At 49.0% G+C, this 16,683-nt stretch overlaps 1 protein-coding gene across 1 annotated transcript; it reads right to left on the reverse strand.

The window, feature by feature from the left end:
- Positions 1–1,337: 1,337 nt before the first annotated feature.
- Positions 1,338–1,733, reverse strand: LOC139835107 (uncharacterized). Its single transcript, XM_071825087.1, has one exon. It carries the CDS (start codon positions 1,731–1,733, stop codon positions 1,338–1,340), a length of 396 nt encoding a protein of 131 aa, XP_071681188.1.
- Positions 1,734–16,683: the final 14,950 nt, after the last annotated feature.

The raw sequence follows: 16,683 nt of genomic DNA on the forward strand, positions 1-16,683 counted from the left end.
CGGCACGGTGGCGGGGTCGAGGCGGGTCTGGGTCGTCGCGGAACGGGGCGGGGTCGGCTTGGGCGGCGTCCTGCTCCTCCTCCCTGCTTCTTCCCGACGGCGATGCTCCCGCGGTGCTCCTCGGGCAGGTCTTCGCGGCGGCGTTCTCCGGCAGGTCTGGGAAGGAAAAAGGGGCAGGGTGAGGTGCTGGTCGACCAGGGGCGTGTGAAAAGGTAGAGGGAGAGAGGGGCGTCGACGGCGGCAGCTCGGCGACCTTCGGGTCTTGGCGGTGATCGGGCAGGGCTCCGCCGGGTGGTGTCGAGCAGCAGCCCAGAGCAGCGCCCTGGGCGCTCTCTGGAGCGTCGGTGGAGGTGGAGTGGTGCTGTGAGGGAGTGGTGGTGAGGAGGGGGAGTGGCTCGGGTGCCCCCTTTTATAGGCAGGTGGGAGGGCAAGCGACGGGCGGGGCGGTGGCTCTGGCCAACGGGAAGACGAGGGCTGGCGTCATCGCGGTGGGGCCGTGGTGACGTCCGCGCGGTGGCGTCAGCATGCGGGGGAGTCGAGGCGGTCGCGCGGTTCCGAGGCGCGAGGGAGGGAGATCGAGGCGACGTCCTGTCGCGGGCGTCTGTGCGCGTGCGCGGGAGGTTTTTCCAGGGCTTGCACGTCCCTGGACCGACGGCCTCCAGGTGAGTGGGCTGATGCACGTTTTGGGCTCGTGGAGAGGGGCAGGGAGGGTCCAAGGGAGGTGGGTTGCGGCCAGATTGAGGTGGGCTTGAGGGGTGGGGAGTGGGCACCAAGTGCCGGCCATAAGAGAGGGACATGGCCTCCCAAACTCGGCCATGCATAAGGGAAGAAGAGAGGGAGGGGTAAGAGAGGGGGTGGGTGCCCTCTAGGGTTTGTCAAAAAGAGAGATCAAAGTGGTGGTGAGGAAAAGAAAATAAGAGGGGTCCATGGCCACGGCCACATGCCAAGAAAAGAGAGGGGTGTGGTGAGTGAGAAGAAAGAGGGTGGCATGGTGTTGCATGTCCTCATGCACCCATTTTAGATGAAGAGGGAAATTGTTCCAAAAAAAAAGAAAGTTGGGTGTGGGGTGTTTCACATAAGGTGCCAAGAAGAGTTTTCCTCTTTTAAATTTTGGTACAAAAACTTGATACTAAGGGTTTGGTGTGAGAAGTGAACCAAGCACACATACTTCCAACATATTTTAAGCAACAATATATGCTATGCAAACACTAGTTAGCAAGATAACTGAAAGTTTTTGTTGGCCCATATTTTCAAAACTAGGAAATATGCAGGGTTTGAAAAAGTGGGTTGTGACAGACCTTCCCCCCTTAAAAGAATCTCGTCCCGAGATTCCGGTTCTAAGAGCTGAAGAGGTAAGGGAACTCGCTCCGAAGATAATCCTCACGTTCCCAGGTGGCTTCCTCCTCAGAATGGTTACTCCACTGAACCTTGAAAAACTTGATTTTTCTTCTCCGAGTGACCCTTACGGCTTCTTCCAGGATTCGAAGTGGTTTCTCGCGGTAAGTTAAATCCTGGTTTAGGCCGATAGAGCGGTGGTCGATGTTCTTGAATACTTCAGGCTTGTCGGGTACTTGGAGGCATTTGCGGAGTTGGGAGACATGGAAGACATCATGAAACTCTGACAATTCTGCAGGTAGCTCCAGTTGATATGAGACTTCTCCACGGCGACCAAGGACCTTGAAAGGACCAATGTACCTTGGTGCCAACTTGCCCTTGACATGGAAACGCTGCATTCCCTTGAGAGGTGTCACCCGGAGATAGGCACAGGAATTTACTTATCGACTCCCCGAACAGTACTATAGGAATCCGTACTGAACATTCCCCCTGTAATAGTACAAGCTCCCATAGCAATGACGTATTTTGGTTCAGGCATTTGCTCATATAATATCACTAGACAAGGATTAATTATGAATCTTGATTCTTCAAAGAATGTTTTCCTTCTTTTATACCAGATTATCTACTATATCTATATTTCTATTTATTAGATATTATGCTAACTAATGAAATTCTTTAACTTTAAAGGGAAAAATTGGATTGGAAGAAAACTTTTAACTAAAAAAGGATAGATTTCGCCGCTTGGGGTCGGCGTAGCTTTTCTGGCGGGATTGGGCAGCTTTCAATCGATCTCGGATAAGTTGAACTTGTTCTTCTGCTTCACGGAGTACATCAGGCCCGAATACTTGACTTTCTCCGGTCTCGGACCAATTTAGAGGGGTGCGACACTTGCGCCCATAGAGTGCTTCAAACGGTGCCATCTGGAGGCTGGCCTGGTAGCTATTATTATAAGAGAACTCCGCAAAGGGGAGACAGTCTTCCCATTTAGCACCATAGGCTAGAACACATGCGCGGAGCATGTCTTCCAGAATCTGGTTCACTCGCTCAGTTTGTCCTCCGGTTTGTGGGTGGTAAGCGGTGCTGAAAGAGAGTTTGGTCCCCAAGGCTTCGTGTAATTGGTTCCAGAATCTAGAGGTGAACTGTGTGCCGCGATCAGACACAATCCTCTTGGGAACTCCATGGAGACTGACGATCCGTGAAATATAAAGATCTGCCAAGCGACGTCCATTGAATGTGGTCTTGACGGGAAGAAAATGGGCGACCTTGGTCAGTCGATCAACAATGACCCAAATGGAATCATGCCCACGGCTGGAGCGTGGGAGTCCAGTGATGAAGTCCATTCCCACTTCTTCCCACTTCCATACAGGGACCTTTAATGGCTGGAGCAATCCTGCCGGGCGTTGGTGCTCTGCCTTAATTCGCTGACATACGTCACACCTAGCGATGAAAAAGGCAATGTCGCGCTTCATCCCATGCCACCAGAAAATCTCCTTGAGATCCTGGTACATCTTAGATCCGCCAGGGTGAATGGAGTAGGGAGTATTATGAGCTTCTTCCATAATCAGATTCTTCAGTTCGGGGATAGTTGGTACACAAAGGCGTCCATTGTACCACAAGATTCCTTCCCCATCAACAGAAAATCCAGCCACTTCCTCTTTGTCCATACGGCGTTTGATACCTTCAATACTCTCATGACCTTTCTGAGCTTCCTTGATTTGATCCTGAAGGGTGGGCTTTACTTCCAGTGTGGCAAGAAAACCATGGCTAACCAGCTCCAGTCCGAATTCTTCAAACTCTTGATACAACAAGGGTTGCTCAACCTTGAGACGGGCATTCAGCGAGCATGGTTCGCGACTAAGGGCGTCGGCGACCACGTTCGCCTTTCCAGGATGATAATGGATACTCAAATCATAGTCCTTTATTAGCTCTATCCACCTTCTTTGTCGCATGTTCAACTCTCTCTGGGTGAATATGTACTTGAGACTCTTGTGGTCGGTGTAAATGTCACACCGGTTCCCGATGAGATAGTGGCGCCAAGTCTTGAGTGCATGGACTACGGCAGCTAGTTCCAGGTCATGGGTGGGATAATTTTCCTCGTGTGGCTTCAGCTGTCGGGAGAGGTAGGCAATAACCTTCCCTTCTTGCATCAGAACACTACCAAGTCCAAGCTTGGAAGCGTCGCAATAAATTACAAAGTCCTTGGTGACATCTGGCATGGTGAGGATGGGGGCGGACACAAGACGCTTCTTGAGCTCCTGGAAACTTTCTTCACATTGTTTGGTCCACTCAAATTTCCGGCCTTTCTTGAGAAGTTGGGTCATGGGTTTGGCGATACTTGAGAATCCTTCTACAAACTTGCGGTAGTATCCCGCCAATCCGAGGAAGGACCTCACTTCGGTGGGGTTTGTTGGCGGCTTCCGATCCATGATGGACTTGATGAGGGAGGGGTCGACAGAGACTCCTCCGGCAGACAGTACGTGGCCAAGAAATCCGACTTCCTTGAGCCAAAACTGACACTTGCTAAACTTAGCATAGAGCTTATGTTCCCTCAGGGTGCCCAAAACAAGGCGTAGATGTTCCTCATGCTCTTCTTCAGATTTTGAATAGATTAGAATGTCATCAATGAATACCACAACAAACTTGTCGAGGTAATCCATGAAGACTTTGTTCATCAGGTTCATGAAGTAAGCTGGAGCATTGGTTAAGCCAAAGGACATTACGGTGTACTCAAATAATCCGTAACGGGTGGTGAAGGCTGTTTTGGGGATATCCGACTCGCGTACTTTGAGCTGATGGTAACCAGTACGGAGATCGATCTTGGAGAAAACTCGGGCTCCATTCATTTGATCAAACAAATCTTCAATCTTGGGAAGGGGATACTTGTTCTTGATGGTTACGTCATTGAGCTTTCGGTAATCCACGCACAGGCGGATGGTACCGTCTCGCTTATCCACAAATATCACGGGAGATCCCCATGGTGAGGCACTAGGTCGGATTAAACCTTTACTCAACATATCGTCCAATTGTTTCTTGAGTTCAATCAGCTCTTGGGGGTTCATGCGATAAGGCCTCTGTGCTATGGGTGCTGTTCCAGGGATAAGTTCGATGATGAACTCGATATCCCTATCAGGGGGCATACCGGGCAACTCCTCTGGGAAAACATCTAGATACTCACAAACGATTGGGACAAGATCGATGGGGGTTCCAGCGACACTTTGCTTACAGAAGGCTTTAGATGAAGGCATAGTGGCGGTGTATTTTATTTGGATTCCCTCGCTATTGGTTAAGGTGATAGATTTTTGGGCACAGTCAATGTGGCCTTGGTATTTAGTCATCCAATCCATTCCCAGAATTACCTCTAACCCTTGGGCTCCTAGGACAATGAGTTCTGCTTGAAAAGGAATGCCTAGGATTTCTATGGGAACTTGTTTGCAGGATAAGCGGGCTTTAGCGGTGGATCCAGGTATTTGAACAAGCATGAGTCTTCTCATGAGGGTGGGTGTCATTTTACTCTTTTTAACAAAGGGTTCGGTAACAAAGGAATGAGATGCACCGGAATCAAAAAGAACTTTGGCGGGGGTGGAGTGGACTAGGAACGTACCCAGCACAATGTCAGGAGATTCTTCAGCTTCTTCGGCATTGGCATGGTTCAGGTGTCCTCTAGCAGTATTGGCTTGCTTCTTAGGTGGGGGCTTCCTCCCAGTTGCAGCACGAGCTTGGCCTTGATTTGGTCTTGGCGCATTGGGGCGCTGAGCAGGATTCATCTTGGAGGGGCATTCACGAGAGAAGTGTCCAAGCTGTCCACAAGCGAAACATCCTTCTCCTTGAGGGCGAGCATTTGGGTTGTTGCGGGGGTTGTTGTTGAAGTTTCCTCCTCCAGTACGAGGCTGCACATTCTGGCGGTTGGTGTTGTTGTTGGAGGGGCGATAAGCGGGGGCGGGTGCTCGCTGAGGCTGGGGCGCCGGCCTTGGTGAAGGCTGGCCGCGGAACCTAGCATTGCTGGGTCCACTCTGCTGTTGCTGCTGCATCTTGCGCTTGCGGGACTCATAGGCTGCCTTGCGCTTTGACTCCACCATGATGGCGGCATCCACCAGAGATTCCAGATCAGGGTAAGGAACGGCCACGAGAATACTCTGGATCTCCTCATGAAGACCATTAAGGAAACGGTCCCTCTTCTTCTCATCAGTATCAGTGTCCTGAGGTGCATATCTAGCCAAGGTATTGAACTTATCCAGGTAGTCTATCACACTACCATTGTTCTGCTTAAGGTTGAAGAACTCATCTCTCTTGATCTTGATTAAACCTGAAGGGATGTGGGCTTTGCGGAACTTAGTGGTGAATTCCTCCCAAGTGATCACATGGTCAGCAGCTTGCATTGCCTTAATATTCTCCCACCAAGCTCTTGCGGGTCCGGCGAGAAAGTGAGTTGCAAGGACCACCTTCTCATTCTCGCCCACAGCCGCGACTTCCAGATTGTTCTCGATTGTACGGAGCCAATCGTCCGCATCAAGAGGGGCGGTGCACTTGGTGAATACCGGTGGATTAGTATTCTGGAAGTCCCTAAGCTTGGATCTTGGGCCGTCTTCACCATCTCCTCCATTGTTGTTGTTTCCTGCGGCAAGCTGTGCAATGTTCTGCAGAGCCGCAATGTTAGCTTGGCTTTCAGCGCGGGCGGCTTGACGGTCTTCCATAAGGATGCGAAGGATTTGAGCCATATTGGGTTCAGGTGGAGGTGGTGGAGGGTCGTTCTGATGCGCTCCGCGGCGAGTGTCAACCATCTGATGAGATGAAGACATAAGACAAAAGGGAACCACTTTGATAGGCGAGTTCTTTCTAAGGGGAAGGGGTGACATGATGCATAAAGACTTGTTGAAAACAAACTTAAAAGATAAAGGAAGCATGAAAACCAAAAGCAACCATCATCATAACATAAACATCATCAAAAGCTCAAAGTTCACCACATCAAGGTCACCATAGGACCAACATAGTTCTACGCGATTACATTAGGGACATCATAACATAACATAGCTAGCGATAGTGCGGTGCTCAAACTAGTCGTCGTCAAGGATGATGGTGTCATCCTTGGTGGGCGGCTCCTCAAACGGTGGCTCCTCGGGGTCCTCCTCCTCGGACGACTCACGAGGGGTAGAGGGTGCGGGCTCTTCGGGCTCATCATTGATGAAATCCATATCATCCTCATCTTCCTCCTCAGACGGGTTGTTCCAATCATACCCTTCTTCATCCATGTAGTCATCATCGTCGCTAAGAAGTGCAGCATTCTCCTTACGGAGATCCTCGCCATCATCCTCAAGCTCCTCTATCTTGGTCTCGGCCTCGCGGAGTGCGGTCTTAAGGTGCTTCACCTTCACCTTAAGCATGTACTTGGCCTCTCTTGCCCGGAGCTTGAGCTTGCGCTGACGGCGAGCTCTCTTCCTCATCTCCTCAAGGTCTTTCTTGACCTCGCCCAACTCATTCGTCAGCATCTCTTTCTCCATCCTGCAGATGTCGAGGCTGTTCTGGGTCTTGCCGAGCATGAACTCCATCTGGGAAGCGTGGCGACCGAGGGGGCAAACATAGGGCACAATGGTGGGAAGCCCCTCCTCGTCACGCCGCCCAAAGTGAGCATAAGGGAGGTTCATCTCCTCGAGCTCGGCACGGTGGTGGTAGGTGAGGTGTGCAAGAGCTGCCTGGAGCGCGCGAACCAAACCATCCTCCCAAGTGCGCTCAAACAGCTGGATCTCGAACTCCGGGAGCTGCTTGACGTGGGAGCCCCGGACGGTGCAGACGATCATCCAGGACAAATCCTCGTTCTCGATATCGTTCATCTGTCCGCCCTTCACCTCGGGGCGGAGGCGACCGACGGCGTGACACACGTCGAGCAGGGCAGTCTCAAAGAGGAACAAGGGCTGTGACTCTCCCACCTGACGGCTCCGGGTGTACATAACTTCCTCCATCTACACAAAATTTTAAGGTTAATACAAGTAGTAAGATGACAAGTGTGCAAAATTTTAAGGTACATAATATAAAACAGTTAAGATTAATGTAAGTAGTTTATCTCTAAGGAGAAAAATTTAGGGGAGAGACTAGGCATTCTTTCAGCTTAGAGTCATCTCGTTTTTGATATAGAAAAATAATTTTAACATAACATTAACGTCCATGCTAACTAAGGCTTTCCCTAAAGTCAGGATGGCTCTGATACCAGCTCTGTGGCACCCCGGACCAACTGTCCGAAATACCCGTTATGCATTCACTCATGATCCCATGATCAGTGTAACATGAGCACATAACCGAACTGATAAACAGAGTTACAACATCCATTACATAGTACCGAATAATAAATAGTCTTACAAACGGTCTTATGACCAAGTCTTACACAAATGGCCACATCGGGCTGAATTCAAACATCCAAAAGCAGCGGATACAACCAACTTCGTCGGGCCCAAGTCATGCCTTAAACCCTACAGGCAGCTGACCGGGAAACGTCCTAAGTCGCATAGTCGTCCTGATAACCTCCATCATCTTCAAAATCCTCCTCATAGTCTGGCCAAGTAAATAGCCAGGGACAAAGCCGTGAGTACATTTTGAATTGTACTCGCAAACCATTCACAAGTAACATATAAAAGGGAACAAGGTACCGAGGACTAACTAGGAGATCAAGAGGGAATGACCACTTTGGCAACAAGAACATGTTATGGAAGAGAAGAAGTGTTTTTAGTGGAATTATCACCTCAACTTCATGGGTGAAGGAGATGAGAGATTATTTCTATGACATCACTACTAGACTTATTTTAGGGAGTTCTTTCACGACATAAACACTTAGGAAGGGTAGACCCAATTTTTAACAAATTCCTTTCCGACCACCCCATTGTGGTCATTAACCATTTTACCAGTACTCCAAGTACTCCAACACAAATCCTGTTTCTTTCCTTTGTCAAACATTTTCATAAACAAAACACATCAGGCTAAGCAACAGCCAATCCAACCGTCCATGACCGCGGACGCGGCTATTCGAATAGATTTAACTCTGCAGAGTTTGCGCACTTTCCCCACAAAAACCGATAAATCCGCCGGGATCAGCCCCGGATCGTCATACGAAAGTATGCGGACTCGAATAATCGGTCATAGCCTTTCGCTGGTTTCTCTTAACCTGAGTCCTTCCCTGCGGGCTTAACCCTTCCCGGCACCCCGGCAGCATACCTCCTTCTTGAGCGTATCTCCGGCGCCACGACAGAAGACCCTCAGTAATCGTCCGGCTGCAAGTTAATGCAGTGTATTGCCTCCTCGGAGCGCAACCCGGTGTCAGAGGTCATCGTGACCCTCCTAGAGAGTGGTGAAGGTATCTCATGTTAAAATCAACAAACTACGGACTAAGCCCGTGCCCATTTTGGATATTGTGGTTGCGCTAGTAAGTTGTCATGGGTGAGTACTTAGGCGCCAAAGTTTTTGTAATATCCCAACCACTTTCTCAACCCCATCATTTTTACCAAATCCCTTTCCTTTCTCAAATTCCCACTCGGGCATAACATTTACACCCAAGGTTTTAACAAAAACTTGTACAACAAGGTGAAACCTTGAGGGTTTTTCCCAACCTATAGTTTATGTGTGAACTAAGATGCACAATAGCATAAGGATGCCATCATACAATGGAGAGTGTCAAAGGCATTCATACCCATATTGAGTATGAATGGAGATAATCAAAAGGTGGAGCAAAAACATGGTGTTATCCCAAATTTTAACTAGAATTAGGAGATGTCAAAAGAGTGAGTTTTAATCCACCTACTTAGAGTAAGTACGCGAACTACCAAGAGTGAATAATTACATACTTGGCGGCAAGTATGTCAAAGAAGAGAATTATCCAACCGAAAAACGCAAAGGATCAAGATGGGGAAGAATAAAAAGATCTCAACCAAGAACATAGATAGTAAGGGGTCAAGGTAAATGGCTTGCCTTGGCCGGCTAGTCCCTGGTCTTCTTCAACACCTTCTCCAAAATCCTCTCCTTCGGCTTCTCCCGCGTTCGTATCTAGCGTCGCGAAAATAGAAGAGCAACATACAATCAACACATAACTCAAAATCAAGTTTTTTTTTTATTTTAAAAGAAAAGGTAATATGCAGGGGTACATGTTGTAGAAAGGTGAAAACATGCATTGGCCAATTTATAAGAAAAGGGTTGGGGTGGGCAATTAAATAACAACAAAATTTTAATGAACAACATTTCATGTGACACACCATTTTTATAAACGAACCAGAATTATTTTCTACAGGGACCCAAGATATTTTCCTGAGATGGACAACACTAAAACAAGATCATCACAGTTGGAATCAGTCAAAAACATTAATTCTACGATTTTAGAAAATTTGTGGAGTAAGCAGAATACATAGAGCAAGATTAATACACTAAGAATCGTATAAAAATCCTAAAAATACGAGGTCAGTGGCAAGTGAAAGATATTGAAATTCTGGTTCTAACGTAGTTGGTTTCAATTGATTTCGAATTATGGATCTCAAATTAAAGGCGATTTGGTTCTCAGGTTTTATATTTAAAAACAGAAAAAGTTGGAACAAAATTTAAACAGAAACTGGGCGGGAAAGGAGCTGGGCCGCGCAGTGATGGAAGTGGGCCGGCCCAGGGGAGTCTCTGTGCGGGCAGGAGGGAGAAAAAAGAAGAAAATAAAAAATAAAAAAAAATAAAAAGGGGGAGGCCCGCAGCGGGCCAGGCCTGCATGGCCACGCTGGCCTGCATGGCCCATGCAGCCGTGGGATCAGGATCCGATGGCCCAGAGCCATCGTCTCCTTCTCGCCACGCAGGGCACCAGCGGGCGGCCGCGCTCGGCAGAGAAAAGAGGCAGGGGCGGCCATGGGACTCACCGGCAACGGCGGCGGCACGGTGGCGGGGTCGAGGCGGGTCTGGGTCGTCGCGGAACGGGGCGGGGTCGGCTTGGGCGGCGTCCTGCTCCTCCTCCCTGCTTCTTCCCGACGGCGATGCTCCCGCGGTGCTCCTCGGGCAGGTCTTCGCGGCGGCGTTCTCCGGCAGGTCTGGGAAGGAAAAAGGGGCAGGGTGAGGTGCTGGTCGACCAGGGGCGTGTGAAAAGGTAGAGGGAGAGAGGGGCGTCGACGGCGGCAGCTCGGCGACCTTCGGGTCCTGGCGGTGATCGGGCAGGGCTCCGCCGGGTGGTGTCGAGCAGCAGCCCAGAGCAGCGCCCTGGGCGCTCTCTGGAGCGTCGGTGGAGGTGGAGTGGTGCTGTGAGGGAGTGGTGGTGAGGAGGGGGAGTGGCTCGGGTGCCCCCTTTTATAGGCAGGTGGGAGGGCAAGCGACGGGCGGGGCGGTGGCTCTGGCCAACGGGAAGACGAGGGCTGGCGTCATCGCGGTGGGGCCGTGGTGACGTCCGCGCGGTGGCGTCAGCATGCGGGGGAGTCGAGGCGGTCGCGCGGTTCCGAGGCGCGAGGGAGGGAGATCGAGGCGACGTCCTGTCGCGGGCGTCTGCGCGCGTGCGCGGGAGGTTTTTCCAGGGCGTGCACGTCCCTGGACCGACGGCCTCCAGGTGAGTGGGCTGATGCACGTTTTGGGCTCGTGGAGAGGGGCAGGGAGGGTCCAAGGGAGGTGGGTTGCGGCCAGATTGAGGTGGGCTTGAGGGGTGGGGAGTGGGCACCAAGTGCCGGCCATAAGAGAGGGACATGGCCTCCCAAACTCGGCCATGCATAAGGGAAGAAGAGAGGGAGGGGTAAGAGAGGGGGTGGGTGCCCTCTAGGGTTTGTCAAAAAGAGAGATCAAAGTGGTGGTGAGGAAAAGAAAATAAGAGGGGTCCATGGCCACGGCCACATGCCAAGAAAAGAGAGGGGTGTGGTGAGTGAGAAGAAAGAGGGTGGCATGGTGTTGCATGTCCTCATGCACCCATTTTAGATGAAGAGGGAAATTGTTCCAAAAAAAAAAGAAAGTTGGGTGTGGGGTGTTTCACATAAGGTGCCAAGAAGAGTTTTCCTCTTTTAAATTTTGGTACAAAAACTTGATACTAAGGGTTTGGTGTGAGAAGTGAACCAAGCACACATACTTCCAACATATTTTAAGCAACAATATATGCTATGCAAACACTAGTTAGCAAGATAACTGAAAGTTTTTGTTGGCCCATATTTTCAAAACTAGGAAATATGCAGGGTTTGAAAAAGTGGGTTGTGACACTGCCTTAATCAACAACCTCCATCTTGACTGCTCTATCTGATCGGTGTCGCCAACCTTCATCCAATCAACAGTTTGTTGGCTGTCAGCGACCAAGGCAACAGTACTCTCGACAGCAATCTTCATGTTCTCCTGGCGCATCTTCAGTCCAAGGTCCTCTGATGAATTGAAGCTCTGGGCAAGGGCAAGGAAAGTCTTGGGCTCCTCTTTCTTCAGGAAGAAATAGGGAAACAGCGCCGACAGTCCCGCGTCAGCATTCGCCACGCCTTCACGAATTTCGGATCCATGAAGCTCCAGATAAGAAAGTGTATCTAGGAGAGGATCATTGTCAGGATTCTCTAGCTCAAACTCTTGGTTTGTTTGACCTGCAAAAGGGAATCAACGCCGGTCAAAAGCAAGGAAAAAGCAGGTCCCATAAAAAATAGAAGGGATCGATAACATTACCCTGAATGCGTCGACTTTGCAATTTCAGGCGCTTGAGGATCCCTTGCTCACGAGTGGCCTGTGCGGCTTTGTGCTCGTTTAAAGCAGTTTCAGCATCTTCAAATTTCTTCTGCAGTTCCTCGACACTAGCAGCTTTTGCTTTGGCTTCATCAGCCTCTGCTTTGGCTTCGCTAGCAACAAGTTCGGCTTTCTTGCGGGCCGCTTCACTTTGCTCCAGTTTTTGAGCAAGTGCGTCGGCATGTTTGTTGGCCTCTGCAAGTTTCTCTGTCGAAATAAAAAAGAAAGGTCAAAAATTGCGACAAACGACAGGAGCAAGAAGTCAGAAACAACAACAGCCAAAAAAAAAGTTATTACCTTCAGTTCTGCTGGCATACTCACGGTACCCAATGAATTGGGATCCAATGCGGATAAGATCTTTGATCATGGGCTATCAAAGAAGAACAAAGAAAGAGAAACGATCGTATGAAAAAAAAGATTGAAGGCATGAAAAAGCAAAATAGAGGAAACATAGATATTGGCAAGAAAAGTCAAAAACTTACATCATCCAAGAGCAGAGTAGAAGAGCTACCCAATTGAGGGGCAGGCTCAATGATCGTTTCAATCCTTGTTCTTTTTGGTGAAGGAGCAAGGGGGCTTGATGGCGGAGTAGTGGTGACGACGTTTCGTTGAGGAGGCGAAGATTCTTCTCCTTCAACTAGCGTATCCGAGGCAAGCAAAGTATGTGACGTGCTCGTCCGAGGAGCCACGTCAACAGTTGGTATTTCTTCCTCATCATCGCTGTGATTAAAAATCGACGGCATAAAAAACAAGACAAGACAAACATTTCGAGTACAGAAAAAAGGAGAAATAAAAATAACTTACGAGCTGACGAGGGATTCAAGATAAGGATCGTAAGCCGCCTTCTGATGTGAAGGATCAACTTCTTCGGCTTTGGAAGTGCCGGAATCTTCGACATCATTCCTTTTCCTTTTGCCTTTCGGGGAGACAGCGGGAGGAGGAGATTGTGCCGACGCAGTACCTTCGGAAGAACCCGCAGATTTTCAAGAATCCACGGGTTCATTCACAAAAGATGGAGCTTCCTGATTGTCATCAGTGAAAATGGCCCTTTCTTCGACTTCTCGACCTTCAGGGAGAGGAGGAAGCGAGACAAGGTCTGGATGATTCTGTGCAAAATAAAAACAGGGACCGATGTCAGAAATAAAGTTACAAAAAATATAGCAAAGCAACAACAAGTCAATAGACAAAGATTACCTCGGGAAGTGGATTGGCGGCGCTGAATGGCGTCACTCGACAAGAAGAAGGGACAGCATCTTTTTTGCTGAGAGATGAAATTTTTCGGACAAGTCTTTCTAAATCCTTGACCTCCAAATTCACCGACAGCCGATCTACGTCCTTGTCGCCGGCATATTTCCAGAGAGGATGCTTGCGAGCCTGAAGCGGCTGTACCCTAGTCCTAAGAAAGTATGCAGTGATTTGGATACCCGATAACTCCTTGCCGCGAGTATTTTGTAACTCGTGGATACGAGCCATCAAGGTTTCTGTCGACGCCCTTTCTTCTTCGGTGGCCTCCGCGTCCCATGAGCGGCGGCGAAAGATTTTTTCGGTGCCATCAAAAGGAGGGATGTTGTCTTCCGCACATCCGTGGTTCTCCTCCTGAATGTACAACCACTTCTTGCGCCATCCTTGAACTGAGTCAGGAAGCTTGACGTCAAAGTAGTCGACAGTGGGCCGAACAGAAATTACAACGCCGCCTATATTATAGGCGACATTGGGCGAGCCATTGCGGCGGCAGAAGAAAATGCGCTTCCATAGCGCCCAGTTAGGCTGGACGCCAAGGAAGTCCTCGCACAAAGTGATGAAAATGGAGATGTGGAGGATTGAATTCGGCGTGAGGTGGTGGAGTTGCAAACCATAGACAAAGAGCAGTCCGCGGAGAAAAGGATGAATAGGGGCGGAAAGACCGCGGATGAGGTGGTCGACAAAACTTACCCGGTACCCCATTGGAGGGGTTGGGTAGCTCTCCTCACTGGGGAAGCACAATGCCTTGGGTTTCTTGCTGATCCCCAGCTTCTTCAGCATATTCACGTCTTGAGTGGAAATTTTGGATCTTTCCCACTCCGCCGTTCCAAGATCCACGGCGGCCATGGAGGATTCCGGCGTACTGTGCCTTGTTAATCGACGCGGTGGCATCAACAATGGCGCAGGGTTTGCAGCTTGGAAGCGAGGAGCTTAGGAGATTGTGGATTGCAGGAGGAAATTTGCAGATGAGAAAAGGGGGGACGGCGCGAGCGGAAATGCTCAAGGAGGAAGACGATGATCTTATATAAGGGTGCGGCGAAATGACGAACCGTTGGATAAGGAATATGTGTGACAGATGATAACCACGTGGCAACAAGGGTAAAAAAGTAACTTAACACTGGGGAAGTTACGGTGCGTGTGCCCGAAAAAGCGGAGGACGTGTGTCTCCCACTTGCACGACGTGTCAAGAAAGTGGATCAATTGGGCCCGCATGGCAGTGAGAATAGACTTGTCGAAAAATTCTGATTAGCAATCGTGGCTATCGTCAGCATTAACGTCATCTTGGCAAAAGGAAAAATTCGACTACACAACTTCATAAAAGGCGACATGGGAAAATAATGCTGAGGCTTTGATCAAATACAAGTTTTTGACCAAATGCTCGGGGGCTACTTTGGAAAAAAGGAAAAAAGATCTAGACAGACAAAATAGAAATGGCGTGAGCCTATGACCAAATACAAATATTTGTTCATAGCCTCGGGGGCTACTCCCATCGGGAGCGCTGTTCGCGCACCCGAGGAAATGTAAAACTTCGGGAGACAAAAAGAGAATATAGCGGTATGAGGCGTGGAGCCTACAACCAAGAACAAGTCCTTGGCTGTAGCCTCGGGGGCTACTCCCATCGGGAACGCTGTTCGCGTGCCCGATGAAATTATAAAAAAGAAAGAAAAGAAAGAGAAAAAGAAAGATAGAAGAGCAAAAGAATATATTTCGAGTTAAAATTAACTCTACATATACTCCCATCGGGAGAACAGTATAAGTCATCTTTGACTCGATAAAATGTGCCATTCCAACAGCCGAAAAAGCACTCGACAATATATTCTCAGAACGCCAAAGTTGCGATCAATTTCTGAATGCTGCAAATTTGCGAAGGTAAGACCCCAGATCCGTTCTGCTGGGCGTGGCATCGCCGAAGACTGCGCTCTGCTACTTTTATCCGTATCAACAGATACGAAGAAAAATCCTAATGGACGCGTTAGGTACCCGATAACCTTTACTGGGACTCGACAGAATGGTAAGACCTTAAGCGGCTCCTGTCGAAGTTTACACCGGTATCCCGAGCTCATGTCCAGGGACGTGATCTTGAAGTAGGTTTTTACGGATTGCCACTAGAGCAGTTAACTAGTACCTGATCCGTCAGATGAACTAGCCCCAATTACCATTATCCCTGTACAATATAGATGTTTATGAGGAAAAATATAGAAAAGTCAAAGCTGTCGAATAAAAATAAACAGTGGAGATTTTCCTTGACCCTACGATTCAAGCAAAATCTCGGGGGCTACTGACATAGGCATCCCAAATGGGCCTTCCGAAGATAGTACCCGGGGTTTACTGAAGGCCCACTACCCGAAGAATAAGAAGATTCGGAAGCCCAAGATATTATTAAGGAAAGTTAGATTGTAATAGGAAGCGTTATTTGTAATTTGGCGGGATGAGTTAGAAACCGTCCCGGACTCTGTAAACTTGTACAACACGAATCCCTCGGCTCCGCCTCCTATATAAAGGGGGAGTCGAGGGACGAGGAAGGCATCGAATCATTGTTTACAAACCCTAGTTTTCATAATCGTCGAGTACTTTTCGGCTGAAACCTTCGAGATCTACTTGCCCTCTACTTCCAACTAAACCCTAGCCTACAATCCATAGGCATTGACAAGTTGATACCTTGTCACCAGACGACAGGGTGGCGCGGCCCAGGCCTTGGCCGCGCCCCCCTAGTGTGTCGTCGCCTCGTCGACCCTCCGACTCCGCCTCTTCGCCTATATAAAGGTCCCTGACCTAAAAACCACGACACGTTCGACGAAACCAGAGAAAACCTTCCAGAGCCGCCGCCATCGCGAAGCCAAGATCTGGGGGACAGGAGTCTCTGTTCCGGCATGCCGCCGGGACAGGGAAGTGCCCTCGGAAGGCTTCTCCATCAACACCACCGCCATCTTCATCAACGCTGCTGTCTCCCATGAGGAGGGAGTAGTTCTCCATCGAGGCTCGGGGCTGTACCGGTAGCTATGTGGTTCATCTCTCTCCTATGTACTTCAATACAATAATCTCATGAGCTGCCTTACATGATTGAGATTCATATGATGATGCTTGTAATCTAGATGTCATTATGCTAGTCAAGTGGATTTTACTTATGTGATCTCCGGAGACTCCTTGTCCCACGTGTGTAAAGGTGACAGTGTGTGCACCGTGTGGGTCTCTTAGGCTATATTTCACAGAATACTTATTCATTGTTATGAATGGCATAGTGAAGTGCTTATTTATATCTCTTTATGATTGCAATGTGTTTTGTATCACAATTTATCTGTGTGCTACTCTAGTGATGTTATTAAAGTAGTTTATTCCTCCTGCACGGTGTAATGGTGACAGTGTGTGCATCGTGTAGTACTTGGCGTAGGCTATGATTGTGATCTCTTGTAGATTATGAAGTTAACTATTGCT

This window comes from Lolium perenne, chromosome 1 (assembly GCF_019359855.2).
Source record: "Lolium perenne isolate Kyuss_39 chromosome 1, Kyuss_2.0, whole genome shotgun sequence".
NCBI classification, from domain to species: domain Eukaryota; kingdom Viridiplantae; phylum Streptophyta; class Magnoliopsida; order Poales; family Poaceae; genus Lolium; species Lolium perenne.